The sequence below is a fragment of the Aristolochia californica genome, unplaced genomic scaffold (genome assembly GCF_029961685.1).
Source record: "Aristolochia californica isolate CCGP_79_NKW_82.1479 unplaced genomic scaffold, dmAriCali1.0.hap1 SCAF_8, whole genome shotgun sequence".
NCBI classification, from domain to species: domain Eukaryota; kingdom Viridiplantae; phylum Streptophyta; class Magnoliopsida; order Piperales; family Aristolochiaceae; genus Aristolochia; species Aristolochia californica.
The window spans coordinates 3,172,998-3,195,507 of record NW_027182279.1 but is presented as its reverse complement, the minus strand read 5'-3'; the positions used below and the strand labels follow the sequence as shown (position 1 = coordinate 3,195,507).

The 22,510-nt window shown below is 39.3% G+C and overlaps 1 protein-coding gene across 2 annotated transcripts; it reads left to right on the top strand.

Moving 5' to 3' along the window:
* The first annotated feature begins 103 nt into the window (after nucleotides 1-103).
* Nucleotides 104-21,335, top strand: LOC137938593 (lysine-specific histone demethylase 1 homolog 3-like). 2 transcript variants are annotated; one of them, XM_068783543.1, is made up of 9 exons: nucleotides 104-397; nucleotides 491-2,601; nucleotides 2,856-2,997; nucleotides 13,641-15,971; nucleotides 16,056-16,149; nucleotides 18,186-18,601; nucleotides 19,203-19,913; nucleotides 20,088-20,162; nucleotides 20,376-21,335. In XM_068783543.1, the coding sequence occupies exons 2-9, from the start codon at nucleotides 503-505 to the stop codon at nucleotides 20,439-20,441; spliced, it is 5,934 nt and encodes a 1,977-aa protein (XP_068639644.1). In that variant the 5' UTR covers nucleotides 104-397; nucleotides 491-502; the 3' UTR covers nucleotides 20,442-21,335. The 2 variants fall into 2 exon arrangements, with proteins under 2 accessions (XP_068639644.1, XP_068639643.1); XM_068783542.1 differs by having other exon boundaries at nucleotides 104-2,601.
* The last annotated feature ends 1,175 nt before the right edge of the window (nucleotides 21,336-22,510 follow it).

Genomic DNA, 22,510 nt, shown 5'->3' with positions numbered 1-22,510 from the left:
CTTCCCCGTTCGCACGAACAAGCCTCACGAAACCAAATATAACAAACCAAATAACACAAAAGGAAAGAATAGCTTTTTTAATTTATTCTGCATCATTCTCTCTTCGTGTACGGGTCGCGCGAATAAGACCACACTAACTCCGAGCAGCCATACTCGTTGCCTGAGAGCTAAGGGAGACGTTAGCTCGTCGCTTCCCTCCGTTTCCAGGTGCTATCTCTTCCAAATCTGCTCTTTTCCTTGCCTCTATTGATTATCTAGAATGCTCTTACAGAAATCTGGCACATATACGTTGAAAGGAAAACATTTTGTGTGATTCTATTTCTACCAGTTTTTATCCTTGGTCACGATGTTTGGAGGAGGGTTTTGTGGAATTGAAACTGTCGAGCAATAATGAGAGGTCTTTGCTCGAGAGTCAATAACATGGTTTTTTGGATGTCAGCCATGAGATAGGTTTTCTGAATAAGGTTCTTTTTTTTTTTTTTTTGTAAAGAGGTAAACCTAGATGGACGAGGAGGAGAAAAAGGGTACTTCTATGAAGAGGAAATTGAAACGGAGTGAGATGAAAGGTGAGTCGGATGATGATGAGCTGATAGGATCTATGTTTAAGTTCATGAAGAAGAGGATTAAGCCAAGCTCCCCTGATGTTAGGGAAGAGAAACCTAAGTCAGGAGATTTGGATTCTGGAGAGATGGATGATACTTTGGCCAGTTTTAGAAAGAAGCTGAAGGCGCCAAAGGCTGCTAGGGCTGATAGATCTGGCACACCAAGGCCTTTGAATGGGACAGGCTCTTCAAATCGGGTTAGAGCACAGGTACACTCAGTCAGAAAACAGAAAGAGGAAAATTTAGGGTCTGGGAAAAGTCTGGACAATTCTTCGGACGATAATATGACCGATTCATTATCGGTATTTGTCCAGAAAGTACATTCTGGTTCTTCAAAGAAATCCCATCCTTCACAACAGAAAAAGAGATGTCGTGGTTCTGGTGCAAACCTGGATCATGCTCATGGAGATACTTCTGAGTATTTTCTCCCTGTGGTTGTTGAGAATATTAGTTCAGGTTCAGGTCAAAAGGAAAAAGAAGAAGATGCCAGAAGATCTGATGATGGATTGGCAGGAAATTTAGATTTGAAACAAAATGGAATACTATCGGTTCCAGGTGAAGAGCAGTGCATAGCAATGTCTTGTGAAGGTAAATCTGCTATATGGGTCTCAGGAGATTCTCTCCAATCAGTAAATGGTTCTCACTCAGTTCTGACTGAGAAGCCTGTGGAGTATGGCAATAGCAGTTTGGATAGGATTATAAAGGAGGAAACAGAAAGATTTAAACCATGTACTGGTGAAAAATCTGATACTACATGCACTGGTTTGGCTGATAAATCCCCTTGTTCTTCTGCGTCAAAAGTGACACTAGAAAAGAAAAGGATTGGTTGTGATGGGTTGATTGGGGTGTCTAATAATAGTACAGAAAAATATTCACTAGACCATGATGAAAACCTGGAATCTAATAATGTTGTGAGTAAAACCGTTGGCAAGAAAACGTTACAAGATTTTTCAGTTGAGGTTCCAGGTATGCATGCTACTGACAAGGCACCTGTAACAGTGTCATGCCTTGATGGTCGGCTAAATGGACCTATCGAAGAAATGCCAGATGAGAACCTTCCATACACCAAGGATGTTGTGAATATGTTTAGTGAAAGAACAACAAAAGCATTTCATGCTGACTTAGAGAATCCAATTCCTACTTCTGTGACTGGTAAAAGTGAAGAAACAGCAGCACTTTTTGAACCCTCAAAGTTCCCTTTGAGTTCTGTAACGATGCTAGTACAGGAAATTTCTGTACCTGATGATGTGCCCAATATGTCTTCTGGTGAGTTCAGTAAATGTTCTGTAGTGACTCAAGCTAAAAAGCAAACTATATTTATAGACGGAGTTAAGAATGAAAGAGCTTCCATCTGTGAGAATGGATTGACTCAACCTTCCACTGCAACTATAGAGGATTGTGAACCTGCTGTGATGGAAAAGTCTTCCCTTATTTCAGTTTTTGTGCAAACAAGGCAGTTATTGGCAGTTAATGATGCATCAGTTTCATCATCTGATGTACTTAAAAGGTCTGGCCTTTCTTCCTATGAGAATAAGGAAGAACTTCCAGTGAGAGGTGGGGCCTCAAAAGTGCAATCAAATGCTCCTATGAATGATTCTTTTTGTGTTAGAAAAGGCAATGTCTTGGAAGGTCTAGATGGTACTGGTCGCTTATCTGAATCTGAAAGAAAAGATAAGAAGCTCTCAGCATCACAGCGCAATTTGCGGAAGGTAAAAAAACTGAGGCATGGAGACATGGCTTATGAAGGGGACAGAGATTGGGAGGTTTTACTGCATGAACAAGGGCCTTTTGGAAATAATACAAATGTTGATGGAGATTCCTCTGTTAGAACAAAGGCCAAGTCTGAGTCACCATCAAGCCAGTTGGAAGAGGCTGACAATGGAGCTGCTGCAGCAGTTGCAGCTGGTCTGAAAGCTCATGATGTGGGTCCAGTTGAAAAGATAAAATTCAGGGAGGTTTTGAAACGGAGAGGTGGGCTTCAAGAATACTTTGAATGCAGGTTAGTTTGTTCTCAGAAAACTTGCAACTTACTCTTGGACCATCATGATAGCATATTTTGAGGCACATTGCCTACAGTTCTTTCTAGGTCATGTCTTACCAATTCTTTAGATATGATACCTTCGGATTTCCACTAAATACATTATTTTTTGTGAAACTATCTGTCTGCATTTCAAGAATTTGGAGCCTTCTAAACTGTGGTTTGGTGGTTACTTAAGTTGACTCCTACGTGAATTTATTTGTATTGGATTGCAGGAACATGATCCTAGATCTTTGGAGTAAAGATTTTTGTCACATTTTGCCTCTTGTGGATTGTGGAGTAACAGAATGCCCCTCAGAAAGCGAACCTCCACGTGCATCCCTTATCCGTGAGATTTATGCATTTCTTGATCAAAGTGTATGTTCTCCCTGGTCCTTTTTTTTTTATTTTAAAATGATGAAGCTTTATTTAAACAATGAGAAAGAATACAACAGGGGGAGATCTCTCCTTGATAAATGGGGAAGGAATACCCGATTATAATAGAAGTGCAAGAAGAGCCCCTCTTTTGCCAACCTGTTTGGAATTCTAGTTGCTTCTCTAGGAGTATGAAGCCATGAAATCTGTAACAGGTCATTCAAGTCTTTAATTTCCTGGAAAATGTACAGTAGACTTCAAAGGGGGTTGCCATTACCCTTCATCCAGCTAATCACCATTGCTGAGTCACCTTCAACCGCTATTGATCCTGAGAAATTTTGAGAAGCGATCTTTATACCCTGCTGTAGAGCACTGATCTCAACCTCAGATGAGTCCTTATGAACGAGGGGAATTTGTCATCAGAATTGTTCCAAGATGGTCTCTAATAACTCTCTCAACCTCTGCTGGGCCAGGGTTACCCAAGGAGCTCTTAGCTTCTTTAAACCATTAGAAGGAGGGGATCATACTACACATGAGGACCTTTCAGGATTGGAGAATGTTGCCACCATTCTCCAATGCTTTCTGATCAAGGAAAGCAGAATTGGAGGGAGATCCTTATATGCCTTTACCCATGAAAAGTAGTATGCAGTATCTTCTCTATGAGCTCCAGATAAGGAGAGAATTACTCTTGAGTGTTATTGAAAATCCTGTTGTTTCTCTGTAATAACATGCTGGAACCCTAACCCACAGGAACCCTAATAGGTGAGAAGAGGGAACCCTAATAATCCTCTTCCAGAATTTCAACGTGAATTACTCTTTTCCAGCTCTCTTTCTCCTCCCATATTTCATCTTTTTTTCTTATAATATCTTAAAATTTCACATGGTATTAAAGCAACCTCTATCCTAAGAAGAACAAGGAGAAGAAGAAGAAAAATTCTTTCCTGAACCGGTTTTCCTTGGAGTTTGCACCATGATACAAGAATTTTCATATTACAAATTATATATCGGCGGAAAGATCTATGAGTCTAGTTTCCAACACAAAAAGAATTTTTGTAATTGGAGTTCCCTACTTAGAGAAAACGACATCTGAAGTAATAAAGGCCAGACAACAAAAATGTTTCGAGTAGCATCATAAAGCTTTAATTTTTTGGACTATTTGAGACATCAAGAACGAGATTTTATATACAGAATTATATGTCAAAGAAAGATTTGTGAATTTATTTTCTAACCTATCAATCTGTTTCTCAATTTGAGTTTTCTAGAGAGAGATATCAATATTAGAAGAGTCAATGGTCATACTAGAACTATCCTTTTCCCTCGCCTAATAAGAAAGAGTACTTAGCTCGACCAGATTGTAGAATCAGAAATCTATTTGATTATTGCCCTTAAAAGAAGTATATTTCATGCAATAATATTATATTTTGAATAAAAGATATTCAAGTTTAGTTTCAGAAAGAGCAAATTTCATATCAATTTTGTCTCTCTATAAGGAGATATTCTTACTGGATAAGCTCTAACTACTAAACAAAGCTAATCAAATGGTTTTAAAAGATTCAAGGACAAAGCTTTATATAGCAAATTAGTTATGTTAAGGAATAGTCCCACATGGATTAGTGAGTACAAAGATCTTGAGTTTATTAGTTGAGAAAGAGGTTTCCTAAGTTGGCTAGTCATTTTGGGATGGGCCTTAGACCCAACTTCACATGGTATTAGAGCAGGTACTCATATGTGGGCCTACCCCTAAACTTTCCACTTATAGAACCACAAAAGAGAGCCTACACCTAAACTATCCATTTGTAGGCCCTCTTTTGTGGCTCTACAAGTGGATAATTTTAGGTGTAGACCCTCTTCTATTCCTTAACAGGTTATCAAATTAAAGATCTTTGAATCTAGTTTTTAAGCAACAGACCATTTATGATTGTGAACTATATTTTGGGAGATATCTATATCTAAAGCAACAATAGTCAGTTGTGCCAAAAATCTCTTATTTTCTAATTTTCTCTCCTATTATTTCTGCATGCATTGATGTGAATTGAGTTTCCTTTTTTCTCAGTCCTAGTCTTTAAGGAAAATTTCCCTTCTAATCAGTTTGGTAAGACTTAATCACTTCATCTTGGCTTATTTTCTCCTCTATTTTCTGCCCACATATGTTATTTTCTTTAAGTTTCCGTGTCCATGTGAACTTCTTATTTTAGAAAGTTTCATGTTTCTTATTGTAATATGAGTTTCATATTTTCTTTCTCATGACTTCTTTGTATAACTTTGGCCTAGTTTGTCTTGTTGTTTAGTGAATTGCTTGTGTGCTAATGTGTTTCATTTCTTATCGGAGGTGTTTGGCATTTCAAGATGCCATGTGCTCAACTCTTTGAATTCATTGGCGATTTTTGAGGTGTTTGAATACATGTGCCTACAGTCCAGCTGAGGTGTTTTAATGTTGGTGGAAATAGAATATTCGCTAGTTTTAATTTACATCCATATTTCCTAGTTTAGAGTCCTTGAAAAACTTACAAAATTGAAAAACCAGTGTTCATTCGGTTAAAGCTACTGTTGTCCTGTTATGATGTATGCTGTTCTTTCTCCCCTTGATGTCAAAATTGGTCACCTTGTTAGGATATGTCTCATGGAAGAGCAATACCCGAGTTTCTATTCAATGGTATGCTGTGAAACCTCTAGTAGTACTTCCTCGATTAGCTTTGTTTTTATCACTTCGGAGCAATGCCCACACACTCATTACTCAGACAGCCTTTTGTGACATGCCTTTTCTAAAGAATTGAAGGATGTACACATGTTTTTGCTGTTTAGGAGTACGTCTAATCAGAGTTTATGAGCATGACCTTCTTCCTTGGCTTTGATTCTTGTCACTGCAAGAGGCTATGGTGAGTTAAGAAATCAACAAGGAGTTGAGTTTTTGTATTAGTGCTTGGTAGATGTCGACCTACTTGTTTCTTGGATTATGAGATTTTTTGTCTGGCTGGGAGTACTTTTTTTCTTTTTCTTTTAGTCAATTATTTTTTATGTCATATTTTTTGTATACATTTGAATAATTGAGTAATTGCCACAACATTCTTAATTATGAAAATGTCTAGTGACGTTAAGTGTAGTCACATAAAGTTAATAACATAAAAAATTGTGATTAATCATGGAGATATAATAATTTAACCCCACAAGGTAAATGTTATATTTAAGTGATTAATCGGGATGAGAAAGAAATATTTTTAAAAAAAAATTCTAGTTGCCAACAGGACTAGGATATTCCTTTACAAACAAATTTTTGGGTCCCATCATAAAGAGACATAAATCGCTTGTGTGTTATAATCTAAGCCCACAAGAAAGATTCTAATGACACGCTTATTTATTTGTTTGAATTATTTACATGGGTAAATATTCAAAATGTTGGCTTCAAACATGTTTAGTAAGCTTGTTGTCTGTTTTGCAGTTCTTCAAACTTTGTCTGTCCCAAACTTTGATTCCTCTATTATTCCTTTGAATGGAGAGAATTATATTGAGTGGAAGGAGAAAATTCTCCTGTTATTGGGGTGCATGGATCTTGACTTGGCGCTTCGAGTGGATGAACCTCCAAATCCCACGAAATTCAGTACGCAAATTGAGAAAACATCATTTGAACTTTGGGAGTGATCCAATTGATTAAGTTTGATGTTTATTATGTTTCATATTGGGAAGAGTTACATGGATCCATTCCTGATTGTGTCAAAGCAAAGGAATATCTTCGAGCTATTCAGGAACAATTTGAAACTTCTGATAAGGCATTAGCGAGCACCCTGATAACCCAAATGTGTTCCATGAAATCTACTGGCACCAAGGGTGTGTGTGAGCACATCATGCAAATTCAAGATATGGCCGCAAAACTAAAATCAAAGGAGATTGAGATGTCTGAGTCATTTTTGGTCCACTTCATCCTTAACTTGCTTTCATCTAAATACGCACCTCAAAATCTCTTATAACACATATAAGGAGAAATGGTCAATTAATGAACTTTTGACCATGTCTGTACATGAGGAAGGAAGGCTAAATCAGGAGAGGATCGAAAGTGCGCATTTGACGACTTGGGACAAGAAACCTTTTAAGAATGGGAAGGGAAAAAGGCTTCTTAATAAAGCATATAAGGGCGATGTCAAATGCTTCTTGTGCAAGAAGAAAGGACATATAAAGAAAACTTGTCCCAAGTTCAAGCATTGACTTGAAAAGAAAGGTAATCTCATATCCTTAGTGTGTTTTGAATCTAATATTGAAAGAAGAAATCCTCCATGTTGCGGCATAGGAGATTAGGTCATATCTCCATTGATTGAATTAAAAGATTGGTTAATGATATAGTCCTTGGGGCTCTTGATTTTACTGATTTTAGTACATGTGTGGATTGCATTAAAGGAAAGCAAACCAACAAGTACAAGACAAGTGCCAGGAGGACTTCTGATGTTTTAGAAATCGTACACACTGATATTTCAGGTTCTTATGATGCATGTTCCAAGAGGTGGTAGGAGTACAATGATAAGAGGTATTCGGAAGAGCTTACAATGAAGTGTTCCAAGAGGTGCACATGAGCTTATTGACCACTTCCAGAGGAATGAGGAGCCCAGAATTGTGTTGAAACTTGATTTAGAGAAGGCGTTTGATAGAGTTAATTGGATTCTCCTTGACGAGATCATGGGTCGAATGGGGTTTCGTGACAGATGGAGATTTTGGATCAGGAGTTGTGTAGGATCAGCCACATATTCTCTTCTTTTAAATGGCACAGTCTGTGGGTTTTTGGCAGGGAGGCTCACCCTTCTCAAATCTTGCATTGCAGGTATCCCGAATTATTCTCTATCATTTATGCCCTGTCCTGCATCCGTATGTAAGACAATAGATAAACTGAAAAGAAGGTTTTTATGGCGAGGATCGAGTGCTACCTTTAAATATCACTTGGTCAAATGGGATGAAGTTTGTTTGCCACAAAATTTGGGCGGCCTGGGGATTCGGAAAACCAAAGAAATGAACCAAGCTCTGCTCCTTAAATGGCTATGGAAAATCAATACTCATCTTCAAACCTCTAGAAGGAAATGGTTATCGCCAAACTTGGAGGTATGACTCATTGGTGGATATCAGGGGGAAATCGGAGAGGTCTATCTCCAATTTGGAGAACGCTATACCTACTTGTGCCAAAATTTTCAGCTGCCTGCAGATTCTATGTTGGAAACGGTAGGTCTCTCAAATTTTGGGATGATTTATGGCTGGGGCAGGAGTCGCTACAGATTGCCTTCAGAAGTTTGTTTCTCATATCCACTTGTAGGAATATATCAGTTGCCGATGCTTTCGAGGAGGGTGGTATGAACCTTCATCCTAGAAGAGGACTCTCGGATTCCGAGGCTTTAGAAGCCAGCCGATTGATGGATTTAGTATCAACTATAAAAATTCGTCCTTTGGTGGCAGATAAGCTCGTTTATGGCCAGAGAAAAAAAGCATCTTCTCAGTATCATCTGCCTTCAGTTTCATCAATGGTTGGAATATTTCTCAACAGAATCACACAGTCTTCTTTATTTGGCGTCTTTGTGCTCCTCCTAAGATTAATTTTTTTATGTGGAGTGCTTGCCTCAGCAAGATTCTCTCAGCTGACGTGCTTAGAAGAAGAGGTCACCCCTTAGTAGATCCCTTATGCCCTCTTTGCAATACCGAAGCTGGGTCCACTAGTTACATTTTGCTTCAATGCATATTCTCATGGAAGGTGTGGACTTCCATTCTCAGTAGGATGGGAATTCAATTCTGTATGGCGGCCGATTTGATGTCATTCAGTAAATCTCTACTTGGTATGTCCCTTCCTTGTCTCGGCAAGGTGATGCTATCGGCTTGTGCTAGCTTTATACCGTGGGGTTTATGGAATGAGCGCAATCATAGAAGGTTTGAAGGAAAAATCGAATTTGCGGATCGGGTGGTGGATCGAGTGGTTGGGCATATTTCCTCCTGGCTCCTGACGAAGAAGGCTTTCTCCTCATTTGTGGGAACTCCTGTCCGTGATAACTGGTTTAATTTGGCTAGGCTGCACTTGAAGACAAATGCCCGGATTATGAAGGAATGGACCCCTCCAGATCTTGGTTACCTTAAGTTGAACTTTGATGGTTCTTCTTTTGGTAACTCTGGACTCTCAGGATTCGGCGGGGTTATCTCGGATCACCTAGGTAACCAGCTTTATTCATATGCCGGCCCTCTAGGTATCTCAAACTCTTCGGCAGAGCTTCACGGCCTCCTCAAGATAAGTGTTTATCTCGAGGGGATGCACGACTTTATAAGTGCTCCAACCCTCTCCATATCGAAGGGGATTCGAAGGTGGTCATTGGTTGGTGCAAGCGTGCATCCCCTCTCCCGTGGCGTCATTGGGACATTTTTTGGGAGATCATTGAAATTTGTTCATTATTATCTTGTATTTGGTCTCACATTCCAAGATCCGCAAATTCGGCAGCCGATGTGCTTGCTAAAAACGGAGCTACCCTACAATCCATGGTTGTCAGGGACATGCTCTCCTCTTTGTCATTTCTGTATTTCTCTTGTTTAAATGAAGGAAACGACAAAACGAGGTTGCTTGCTCTCCTAATTGCAATTAAACTCAGCCTCCTTATTAGAACATTCCTTCCGCAAAGCAAGTCCGATATGTTTCGTTGCAGTCAAGGATTAGTTCGATCCATTAGGTTCTTCAAAAAGTTTGGAAAAGAAACGATTAACAAAAAAAGATCTTTGATTACGATTAAAAGGAACAATCTCAAACACACCCTTTTCAAAAAAAAAAAAAAAAAAGTGTTCCAAGAGGTGGTGAAGTTTTTTATCAAAGTTGATGACAGCAGTCAAATTTTCTCAAAATATCCAAAGAGGAGATTAGAAGATGCAAATTTTGGGAATTGGACAAGTGTAAGCTGAAAATTGAGAACTCATTGCTTTATTGAAGACATTGAAGATGCCAGTTTAGAAAATTTTGTAATTTCCCTTTTATTTTTATTTTGATATGTTATGTAACGAGCTAAAGTTGTAAAGTCCAGTTTGAGGGGGAGTGCTAGAAGATGTAATTTGTGTTTGCTTAGGTTCTAGAAAAGTTATTTCTTATAGAAAATTACTTTTAAGGATGTAAAGGTTGTAGGGCTATTTTTTTCTTTTCTTGGTTTTATGTTATAATAGGTGAGAAGAGGGAACCTAATAATCCTCTTCCAGAATTTCAACGTGAATTACTCTTTTCCAGCTCTCTCTCTTCCTTGATTTCTTCTTTTTCTCTTGGAATATCATGAAATTTCACAATCCTGCCCCTCATTTCGTAGTTGCAGTTTTTCCAACTTCCCAAACAGATCAGTAGTATCAGCTGCCTCACTGAGATCCCTTCTGAAATTGAAGTTCCATGCTGCTGAATGTCCAGAACCAGCCTTTGCCTCTTGCACTTTGGCACTTGGGCTTGGGCTTGGGTATTGTAGTTTGAGAGAACTGTTCTCTACCCAAACATCATTCCTGAATTCAGTTTGATACCCTGTGGCAATGTGGAATCTGATATATGGTAAGAAGTTTTGTTTGCATTTGCTAGTTCTTTTCCATGAATTAGATGTTCTACAGGATGGTAACGAAACCAGGAATTAGGGTCAAATGAGTATTCTACATTGAGAACCTTTCTCCATTGTGAGTCTTTGGAAACAACAAGCCTCCACAACAACTTGATGAGCAATGCTTCCTGCATTAGCTTTAATCTTTTGATAGCCAAGCCCCCATCTTCTTTTCTTCTGCACATTTCTTTCCATTTAACTAACGGGTGTCTGAATTTATTTTCAGTACCCCACCACAGACACTTGTGTTGGATAGCCTCCAACTTATTGATTATACTCATTGGGCATGGAATTAGAGATAATAAGACCCGTCAAGGTCAATTTTAGGAGAGTGACTAGCCCTGCTATTTGACAACAATCTGCTTTTCCAAGAGGCCATCCGCTTTTCAACTCTCTCAAGGATAGGATTCCAGGGTACTTCAGTGGGTTGATCTAAGAACAAGGGAAGACCCAAGCAGGTAGAGGGAAAGATCAGTTTGGTGCATTTCTCCACATTCAAGCCAAGTATGATATGCCATCCTGATATAGCTTCATATAGAAGCAGCAGCAACTTTATATTAATGACTTGATCCATGGAATCATCACAAAAACATACTGTATCATCTGCAAACTAAAGTAAAAGGAGCTTGAGATTGGAGTTGTTGAAACCAAAGCCTATGATCTAGTCTTTCTGCTATGCTACTTTTTTTAGAAAGGATGATTTTATTAAAAAAACAAGAATACAAAAGCTTAAAGGGAGCAAACCCGTAACAACAAGGGATTGGAGAGAAGCTCTTGAGATTAGCAAGAACATCGACAACAAAATTAGCGGATCTCGGAATGTGAGGCCAAGTACAATAAAAAAGGGAGGCAATATCCATAATCTTATAGAACACATCCCAGTGATGCCATGAAGGAGCGGAAGCATGAGTACACCAACCAATCACCACCTTGGAATCCCCATCAATGTGGAGAGGATTGCTACAGTGGTCACGAAAGATACAGAGACCATTAAGGAGGCTGAGAAGCTCGGTAGTCGTCGAATTAGTAATTCCCAAAGGGCTAGCAAAAGAGATAATCTGGTTGCTCGAGGAATCACCAATGACGCCACCAAAACCAGCCTTCCTAGGGTTACCAAGTGAGGAACCATCAAAATTAAACTTGAGAAAACCAGGTTGAGGAGGTAACCACTCCTGGACGACGGGGGGTCTCGAGTGAGCATTCAAGTGAGCCAGGCATTGTCAGTTGTCCCAAATAGAAGAACTCATAAAAGGGGAGAAAGCCTTCTTGGTGTGCAGCCAAGAGGAAATATGCCCTGATATGATGTCAGCTACTCTCTTCGGAGACTCGAACTTGAAGCGTTTGCAGTTCCTCTCGTTCCAAAGACCCCATGGGATGAAGGTGGCGCAAGCGGAGATTAGCAACTTGCCTAGACCAGGAAGAGCAATACCAAGGAGCATCTGGCTGGCAGCAACTAGGTCCGTAAGCATACAAAACTGCAAACGAATGTGCCGAAGAATGGAGGTGCATACCTGCCACGAGAAGGGGCAAAACAGGAGGAGGTGGTTGATCGACTCCATCATGATGCAAAGGGGGCAAAGAGGATGAACCGAGGGATTGTCTCGCTGCTTAAGATTATCCGCCGTAAGGATTTTGTTGAGGCAAGCGATCCACTTGAAAAATTTGACTTTGGGAGGGGCACAAAGACGCCAAGTAAAGGCCACTTCATGCTCGGCACTGGGGGAAAGCCACCTCCTGGTGAAGTAGTAGGCGGAGGAGACCGTGAATGTGCCTGATAAACCATTCAACATTGTTGGAGAGGAGAAATCACCTCAATCATCTTGTCTAGGTGCAGTCAATTCTGGTTTGTTCTGCTCTTCAATCAATACTCTTGTCGATTTCCCAATCACTGAAGCACAAATTGTCTGTGGCTCAATTTCCTATTCAGGTTCGAGAACCAAGTCCGATCCCTCTTGTGCCACCACTCCCTTTCGGTTCAGCCTTCACTTGGTTCAGCGCATCAGTAGGGTCATGAAGTCTCGTTTCATCCATTTCTGTTGCTTGGCTCGGTTCAAGGGGATGAGAAAATCCTGCTTACCACAAGATTGTCTTATGCATTAATTACCTTGTCTGGAGCACTTAATGCATTCCCTACCTTCGTTTCTTCACAAAGATTCGACTTGCAACTGCCTCGCTGTGGCAAGATTTTCAAACTGGCCAACGTTTGCAAGTGTCAAGATTTCACAGTCAATTTCTTTCTAGTTCTGCCATACTTCCTCATGTTGGGGGTGGGCTCGGTCTTTAGAGACAGATCTGGAATGAGTCATCCTGAACAAAATCAGGATGGTGTGACACCCTCTGAAGTTGGTTACAAAATTTAGTTTATAGATGTCTGAAACAAGTCTTCCCTGGTCTTGATTAAAGTCTAGTTTTTTGGATTTGATTATGAAGTTGATTCAGTAACTATTAAGCTGCCAAGTCCGAAGCCTTTCAGATTTGTACTGTGAAAATACCTACTTGATCTATATTTTGTTTTTAAAGAAGACAGACTTCTCATTTAAAAAAAAGAAGAAGATGGACTTCTTAATTTTATCGGTTCTTGTTAATTCAAACCAGCCACAGGTAGTTGGGGGAAGATCCTCATGAAGCAAATCATTGAACCAGCACTTTGCAAGAATCAGAGACCTCCTGCAACACCTTGTTGTGGGAGACTTCATCCCTCTTGCTACTGGCTGGTTTACTTTGAAGTGTATTTTCCTTTATTTTTCCTTTTTTCTTTTTGTGCTTTTGCCCCTATGGCTGTTGTACTTTCTTCCATCTCTTTATAAAATTCTCAACGTTCATCAAATCAAACATCATTATACTTATAGAGGTTTCAGGTACTGGTGCAATGTGATACAAAGGCTTTAAATAGTGTATTTTTGTGTATGGCCTGTTCTTCTCCACTATTATCAAGATAACTTTCTCGGTGGCCTTGAATCTTTTGTACTTCTGTCCTTTTGAGTCCATGACTACCATTTTTAGAGTGAAGCTATATTTTATTTTTGTTATTTGCTTTCTTCAAAGTTTTTGCGCCAGTTTCTGACAAGCATTCTACAGGGTTATATAAATGTAGGCATCGCTTTGAAAAAGGACAGCACACAATCTGATGGAGTGTCTCAATCCAAACTTTCAAATGAGGGCAATCCTGAAGAGTGTATTGGTTGCCAGATAGCTGATTCAATGGAGGAAATTGCTCTTATTAATCGGGTTAAGACTTCTGATGACCTTTCTGTCAGCTGTTGTAATCAATCCCAGAATAATATGAACCAAGATATAGAAGCTGCAACCAGCAACAAAGTCCATATCTGTAGCATGAGATCTTCAGGAAATGAGCTTGGTAATGTGGACATGAATGGTGAAAATTTTGTGGCTGAAGCATTCTCTGATCAGAGGAAGCTGCCAGAATTTGGGTCTGTCACTCCTGTGGAAAGCGAGAAGGATAATAGTTTTGTGGATGAACAAGTAGTGGACACAGTCTTTGAAATAGATGCCTCAAGTGCTAAAGTTGCAGAGAGTGAAAGCTCTAAGTTCACTATAGCTGGAAAAGATCCTTTGGAGTTGAGCCATAGTGAGCAGTTGGATTCTAAAGTTCATGGAAGGGTAATCATTGTGGGGGCTGGCCCTGCTGGCTTGATGGCAGCACGCCATTTGCAAAGGCAAGGTATTTCTGTCTGTGTTCTTGAAGCTCGTGATAGAATAGGTGGTCGTGTTTATACAGATTGCTCTTCACTCTCAATTCCTGTGGATCTTGGTGCCAGCATTATAACTGGTGTTGAGGCTGATATTGCAACAGAAAGGCGGCCTGACCCATCCTCTTTGATTTGTGCTCAGTTGGGGCTTGAGTTGACTGTACTGAACAGTGATTGCCCTCTTTATGATACTATGACAGGGCAGAAAGTGCCTCCTGATCTCGATGAAGCTTTAGAAGCTGAATTTAATAGTCTCCTTGATGATATGGTGGTCCTCGTTGCAGAAAATGGTGAGGGTGCAATGAGAATGTCTCTGGAAGAAGGGTTGGAGTATGCCCTGATGAGGCGTCGTAGCACCCAGTTAGAAGTAGCAGTAGAGGCAGATTCATGTGGGGTTTCTGATGATTCTCTTGTTACTGGTCTAACCCATGAGAAGAGTCTGCCCAGAACTAACCTGAAAGTGGATGTTCTGAGTCCTATTGAGAGGAGAGTGATGGATTGGCATCTTGCAAACTTGGAGTATGGTTGTGCGGCTTTGCTCAAGGAAGTTTCCCTTCCTTATTGGAACCAGGATGATGTTTATGGTGGATTTGGAGGAGCCCATTGTATGATTAAAGGGGGTTACGGGGCAGTCGTGGAATCCTTAGGAAAAGGGCTCAATATTCATTTCAACCATGTGGTTGCCGAAGTTAACTATGGTGCAGTGGACAGTGAAGGGACAGGTGAACGAAGAAGTAAAGTCAGAGTCTCCACTTCAAATGGTGGGGAGTTTGATGGAGACGCAGTTTTGATTACTGTACCTCTTGGTTGCTTGAAAGCAAACACTATTAACTTTTCTCCAATCCTACCTGAATGGAAGCAATTTTCTATCCAAAGACTAGGATTTGGTGTACTGAATAAAGTAGTTATGGAATTTTCGTCGGTCTTTTGGGATGATACTGTAGATTACTTTGGTGCAACAGCGGAGGAAACTGAAAGGCGGGGCCAGTGCTTTATGTTCTGGAATGTTAAGAAAACTGTTGGTGCTCCTGTCCTGATAGCTCTCGTGGTTGGCAAAGCAGCTATTGATGGTCAAGACATGAGCTCATCTGATCATGTCGGCCATGCTCTTATGGTTCTTCGTAAGCTCTTTGGGGAAGATTCTGTACCTGACCCAGTTGCATCTGTTGTCACAAACTGGGGGAGAGATCCTTTCAGCCGGGGAGCTTACTCCTATGTTGCTGTAGGGGCCTCTGGTGAGGACTATGATATCTTGGGTAGACCTGTAGAGAACTGTTTGTTTTTTGCAGGCGAAGCCACATGCAAGGAGCATCCAGATACAGTTGGTGGGGCCATGATGAGTGGGCTTCGTGAGGCAGTACGAATAATTGACATCTTAAGTACTGGTAAGGATTACACTGCAGAGGCTGAAGCAATGGAAGCTGATAAAAAACACTCCGATAGTGAAAGGATCGAGGTGAGGGATATGGAAAAGAGGCTTGAGGCAATTGAACTTTCTAATGCAATGTGCAAGAGCTCTTTGGATGGAACCCAGAGGCTGTTGACTAAGGAAGCATTGTTGGAGGAGATGTTCTTCAATGCCAAGACCACTGCTGGGAGGCTGCTACTGACTAAAGAGATGTCGAGTCTTCCTGTTGACACTCTAAAATCATTTGCAGGAACTAAAGAAGGACTTAGTACCCTCAATTCATGGATACTAGTATGAAAGAGTCCAATCACTTATTTTTTTATTCTTTTTTCAAATTTCTAAGATAGTGAACTATATACTTTTCCCAATTTACAGGATTCAATGGGGAAGGATGGCACTCAGCTTTTGCGCCATTGTGTTCGTCTGCTTGTGCTAGTCTCAACTGATTTATTGGCCATTCGTTTATCTGGTAAAGTCCTATTATTTTTCTTCTTATCTTATGTGACGTGCATTGAACAAATAAGTGCTCTTCTGTTTAATTTTCTTTTATGATTCTGCATTCTGGTATTTTTTTCTTATACTATTTATATATCAAGTGTGCACCTTACCTTACTCTTTTGGACTAAAAACAAACAATTTCCCACTTTGGTTGGGTGCTGAACATTCATAGCCTTTTGTGCTTGGTATTGTGTCGTTGCTAGTTGTATTCCTGGATATGGCAAGGATGTTATTAAAGAAGGGAAAAAGATCCATCATTTGGCAAAAGAATGATAAAACGATCAGAAATGAAAATTATTGCAATTGATACCGTTCTTAGCTGTGTTATTAATAATGTTGTGATCATTATTATATAGGTTGAGCCTTTGGCTGTGTTATTAATATTGGGTTGGAGTGGGTGTGGGTGGGTGGGGTGTAATGTCAGTTTGTGGATCAAGTCTCAACAGTGTCTATCTGCATGTTTGATATTATGCAGAAATATTTGATGTTATTATTTTTTGAAATGTATGTTTGTTGTTATTATTTTTATTGAAATGTAAGTTTGTTGTTATCATTGTTACCATTTTTATTATTATAACCTGTTAAATTGGGTCCAAGGCTCTATCCCAAAATGACTAGCCAACTTAGGAAACCTCTTTACCAACTAATAAACTCAAGATCTTTGTACTCACTAATCTATGTGGGACTATTCCTTAACACTCTCCCTCACGGGTAAACCCTCTTTTGTGGCTCTACAAGTGGATAATTTTAGGTGTAGGCCATTTTTTGTGGCTCTACAAGTAAATAGTTTAGGTGTATGCCCACATATGAGTACCTGCTCTGATACCATGTTAAATTGGGTCCAAGGCCCTATCCCAAAATGACTAGCCAACTTAGAAAACCTCTTTACCAACTAATAAACTTAAAATCTTTGTACTCACTAATCTATGTGGGACTAATCCTTAACATAACCCAAGACTCTTTCATTTGTAATGTGGTGTAGCAGTTCCTCTATTACTTTGTTTTCCATTTTGCCTGTTCTCCATGCCTTCTCTTTTCTTGCTAGAATTTTTGCCATTTAAAAAAAAATGAAGAAATATAGACAAAACATATTTTCTAAAAATAAAAGGACAAAACATACGGAAGGGGAATAGGAGGAGGATTTATCCCAGGACAAGCATGGGGTTGTTTTGAAGTGGAGTTTGTGTTTTGGAGTGCTACGAGATGCATATTACTGGGTGAAGCTAAGAGTCTGTTAGAGGGCTATAGATTAACATGCTTTATGTAGTGAGTGGTCTTTAAGTGGAGACAGAACATCTGAAAGATAAAATGGCAGAGATGAAAATGTTAAGAGTAATGTGTGCGAATTAGGGAAGGAATGCACTGATGAGTTGTTAGGTCTAGCGTCAATGGATGATAAAATAAAAGAGATGTTTTAAAAAAAAATTGTGAAATGGTTTGGCCGTTCAGGGGAGGTCAAATTGTGTATTATTGATGATAGTGCTGCAGTTGGTTTACAGACCAAGGTAATGAAATATGACCAAAAAAGAGATGGATGGAGGTGGTCGTATGGAGGGGCATGTAGCTGGACCCCAACATAGTTGAGGATAGGGCGCTGGTGGTGACGATTATTGTTGGTATTGTCAACATTTGGCAGTGCATTATGCATCAAGTTATTTTTTTGACATGAAAGAAAATCTCATGTTTACATTATAGATATAGAATTTGCATTTGGCAAACATACTAGCTGTGCAGAGTTATTTGGCAAATCATATATTCTTCTTTTATTTGTACTTCTATGGTTCGTTCATAGTGCCTTTTTCTTTTAAAAATCACATTCTGTTTGTATTTTCAATCTAGATATCCAAAAGAATACATCTTACAAGCATGTTCAGAAGTCACAATTATCTGCATTTTTTACTGGTGGTAGCTAAGGCAATCACTGAAGAACTGCATATAGTAAATATTGCTGCTACTGCTACTAATACTACTATGACTACATTTAATTCTATTCCTGTTGGTGTGCAGGAATAGGAAGGACTGTGAAAGAGAAAGTTTGTGTACATACTAGTCGTGATATTCGAGCTATAGCAAGCCAATTGGTCAATGTTTGGTTTGAAGTTTTTCGCAAGAATAAGGCTGCCAATGGATGGTCAAAGTTACCAAGGCAGACTACTGCTTCAGATTTGTCAAAGATTAAGTCTAAGGATCTGAGCTCGGGAAGTCATTCACCTTCTAACACAAATAATAAGAAAGTGGATCTCAAGTCTGTCAAGTTGGAAACTGTGACCGACTCAAAATCTGAGGTTAACTCCACAAATTCTGACCGCGTTCCACAGAGCTGGGACTCAAAGGTGGAACAAAATGTGGTGATGTCTGAGGAAGAAGCTGCTGCTATTGCTGCTGCGAATGCAGCTCGAGCTGCTGCTATTGCTGCTGCACAGGTTCATCTTTTCTGGAGCTGTAAAATGTTGTGGTTATATGATCTTAGTGCTGTAGGAATTTGCATGAGTTTCTAATTTGGTGCACCTTGCTTTTGGAAGGATTATTTCAGAACATCCCTCAATAAATTGCCCTACCTAACAGATTTTGTTACCTCAATTTGCATATTAAATTCATTGTTTTAGTTCTATAAGCTATTAGTATGATATTTTAAATTGCTCAGTCTATTTTGAAATCCATTATCGAAAATCATTGTCAAATTGGTGGTAAAAAATGTATTTTATGGTGTGCAAGTTTTCCAAATGTTTAGCAGTTTAAAACGAATTGTAATATGTTAAATTGAATATTTAATAAATGTAAGTTTGTGGTTTTTACTTCTAGAGAACTACAGAAGATAAATCTATTAGTATATATACTTGTTTTGTGTACATGAGAATAGAAAGGCTGGAACAGTTTCACCTGATGAAGTTTTTTATTCCAATTGGATTGATTTTGTCTTTGTAGTAAGGATCGATACTATGGGCTCTGCTTGTTTTTTTCTTCCTAACTTGCATATTAATGCTTTGCGTGTATAACGATTAACTTATCATTTTTTCTTTACAGGCATATGCATCTTCAGAAGCAAAGTATAGTGCCTTGCGTGAGCTTCCCAAGATACCTTCATTTCACAAATTTGCTAGACGTGAGCAATATGCACAGATGGATGAGTCTGACATCAGAAGGAGGTGGTCTGGAGGCATTTTAGGGAGGCAAGATTGTTTATCTGAAATAGACTCTAGAAACTGCAGGGTTAGGAATTGGTCTGTTGATTTTTCTGCTGCCTGTGCAAATCTTGAGAGTTCAAGATTGTCGGGTGATAACTATACACATCCAAGTTATTCAAATGACCATTTAAGCAATTATAACCTCAAAGAACATTCTGGGGAAAGCGTGGCTTTGAACAGTTGCAGATTGACAAAAGCCTGGGTTGATAGTGCAAATAGTGGAGAGGGGAAAGATTACCATGCAATTGAGATGTGGCGGTCACAGGCAGCTAATGCTGATGCGGAGTTTTATCATGAGACCATGGATGTAAGGGATGAGGAGGATTCAACTGTGGTGTCAAAATTGCCTTTTAAGGACAATGAAAGACGAGTGGAGGCAACTGGTGCTTCTCAACCAAACAAAGTGATTGTTGATACTCGGCCAAGAGGAGCGGAGGTTATCAAGCTAGCAGTTGTGGATTATGTAGCTTCGTTGCTCATGCCTTTGTATAAAGCAAGGAAAATTGACAAGGAAGGTTATAAATCAATACTTAAGAAGAGTGCAGCTAAGGTGAGCTTTTTTAAATTCTTAAAATGCCTCTGGGCCTTGGCCAGATCCTGATGTTTCATCTTTTCAACGACATTTTATTTCTCTTCTTATTTGAATAATAAGTTCATCCTTTTTGTTTATCTGGATATCCTGCATCTCTTTACATGTTCCTTTTCCCTTGGTTGTTGTTGTCAGGTTATGGAGCATACTACCGATGCAGAAAAAATGATGAGTGTTTCTGTCTTTCTTGACTACAAGCGGAAGAATAAGGTCTATGCTGATATTTGTGGATATTTTTCTTTTTAATCGATTTTATCCTGTTTACTGTTTGAAAAATAAAGGACTCCCTAGTTTTTATTCTTTTGGCATATTTCTTTGAGATTTTTACTTTATTTGATTATTTTTCTGCCTATTTCTTGATGTTATCTTTTCATGGAGTCAGCCATCACTCTTAACATTCAAATGTTGGACTTGTAACTGCAGATTCGTGCATTTGTGGACAAGTTGATAGAGAGGCATATGGCTATTAACCCAAATGTGAAAATATGATACTTCCAAGGACGAAATGAGGACTACACTATGTGCAGATGACACCAAAATAATGGAATCATTTGCGTGGACTACACTTTGTGCAGATGACACCAAAATAATGGAATCATTTGCGTGGAGTGTTCATACCACTTCATTGCAATCCATTTTTTGGGATGAGGTGGGACTTGGAAAGCAGTTGTGCTTGAAAATATCTGCTGGTCACTCTTTAGAATGCCCATCAAATTGGCATTTAAAGCTGAAAGCTGGAAAAGATTTTCTAAGACTGAAGATGTTACCAGCTTTTCTTTATATCCAGACCCAAGCCCAAGATTTGCAGAGGAAACAAGATGGTGAAATAGAGTAGCCAGCAACACCTTGATTGTGTTTTCCATATAAAGCAACTATGGTTCAGCTACAAATTTGCTCTCTTCTTCTAGATCACATTGCATCTTTGAAAGAGGCCTATTCATCAAGCAGAGTTTGTCTTACTGCACCACAGATTAACCCCTATTCTTTGTGGTGGGTTCTCCCAAGGATGAATTGCTAGACAGCTTTTTGTACAGCTCCAGATTGTTTTGACATCAACGGCACACTTTAACATTTCTTCTTCCTCAAAAAATACTGTGATTGCTGTGAAGTTAGTACAGCAGTTTTTGTAACTTATTTCTGCTTCTTAACATAATTGATGGCAGGTTTACCAACTAAACTGTTAAGCCTTGTTGCTTTTTTGTTGAATGTGGTGGTCTGCATGGTGTTGAAGTTAGTACAGCAGTTTTTGTAACTTATTTCTGCTTATTTTTGCATAATCAATGGTAGGTTTACCTAATGAACTGTTCACCATTGTTCCTATTTATTGATTTCTTTATTTTTTAATGCGTTGACCTGCAAGGTGTTGCATCAAGTATCCTCTTAAGTTGGGGCTAATGTTCTAGCAGAATTGAATGGAAGAAACATTAGTTATCTTTCTGTATTCTGTGACATGGGGAATTTTGGTGAAGACAATTAGGAGTTTATTGGATCATCATTTCAAAGAGACTACTAATGGAATATTTTTTTGTTGAATTGCATTATTTCTTGCCGTGAGCACTTGCTGCATGAGGGGAGAAGAACCAATGAGACATTTCTCCTGCATTGGGTCAAATGCATAGTTTTCCACTTGCCTTCATAGTTCCAGTTTACTAATTTGAAATGGTTTCCTGAAGCTAACTTACCAGCCATCTTTGACACGGTTTTGTTCTTCAATGGACTAACATGTGGTTACTCACGTTATATGCATTACTCCCTCCCAGAGTGATGTAATCGGTTGCCATTGTTTTTTACCTCAATTAATATTTCTTAGCCAATTGGAGGTCAGAATACCTGGGTTTCTTTTAGTTACTTCTAAACGTGTTCTTTTGCTAGTTTCTATTGCTGCGGTTTTCATGCATATCTGTTTTTGCAGGCCTGGGTGCTATCTGTCACTTGAACTTATCACTGGGTCCTTACTGCCTTCAACTAGAGCCGCGATGGGGCAATAACAGCAGTTAGTTGTAAGTGGTGCTAACCATCTCTGATGGAAACTGCTGTACTTAACTTTTCTAATCGACAGTTTGAAATACTGCTGCAAGTGTCTCGGAACACCGATATGAAGGTAACAACAACCTGATCAAGCATTCTATATGGAGTTCACTTTTGGGTTTTCTTCTGACAAATAGACTGATTGACCTATCATCTACATCACTCTCTTCTTGTTCCGTCGATTATATTCATGATGCACCAATTGTATTTCGGAAGCTCCTTCCCTTTCTATTCCACCTACATTCGGGAGAACTTTTCAGGTGATGTAGCACAATTGAAGAAAACTTATGCTTGCTTTTTTACGCTTTGGCTCAGTTTCTCACCATTTGGAGAAAGAAGCTGGGAAGCATATGTAGTTTGCTCTCCTTTCCTTGACAATTGACAGACATTGGAGAGACACAGGGAGAAGGTAATGTGTAGAGCAGTATCTATGTTATTCTATCTCCGACACATTATTTTAGTTGTCTCTACCACCGAACATGAAGCGTTCTAATGGCTTTCGTGGGTGGCCTCACCTCATTGAGACTGTA

What these genes read in the sequence shown, in the direction of transcription:
- LOC137938593 (XM_068783543.1), top strand. Translation starts at nt 503, where the DNA reads ATGGACGAGGAGGAGAAAAAGGGTACTTCTATGAAGAGGAAATTGAAA. An exon ending in CTGCTATTGCTGCTGCACAG is followed by an intron (nt 18,602 to 19,202) that starts GTTCATCTTTTC and finishes TTTTCTTTACAG; the next exon opens with GCATATGCATCTTCAGAAGC. An exon ending in ACTACAAGCGGAAGAATAAG is followed by an intron (nt 20,163 to 20,375) that starts GTCTATGCTGAT and finishes TTGTAACTGCAG; the next exon opens with ATTCGTGCATTTGTGGACAA.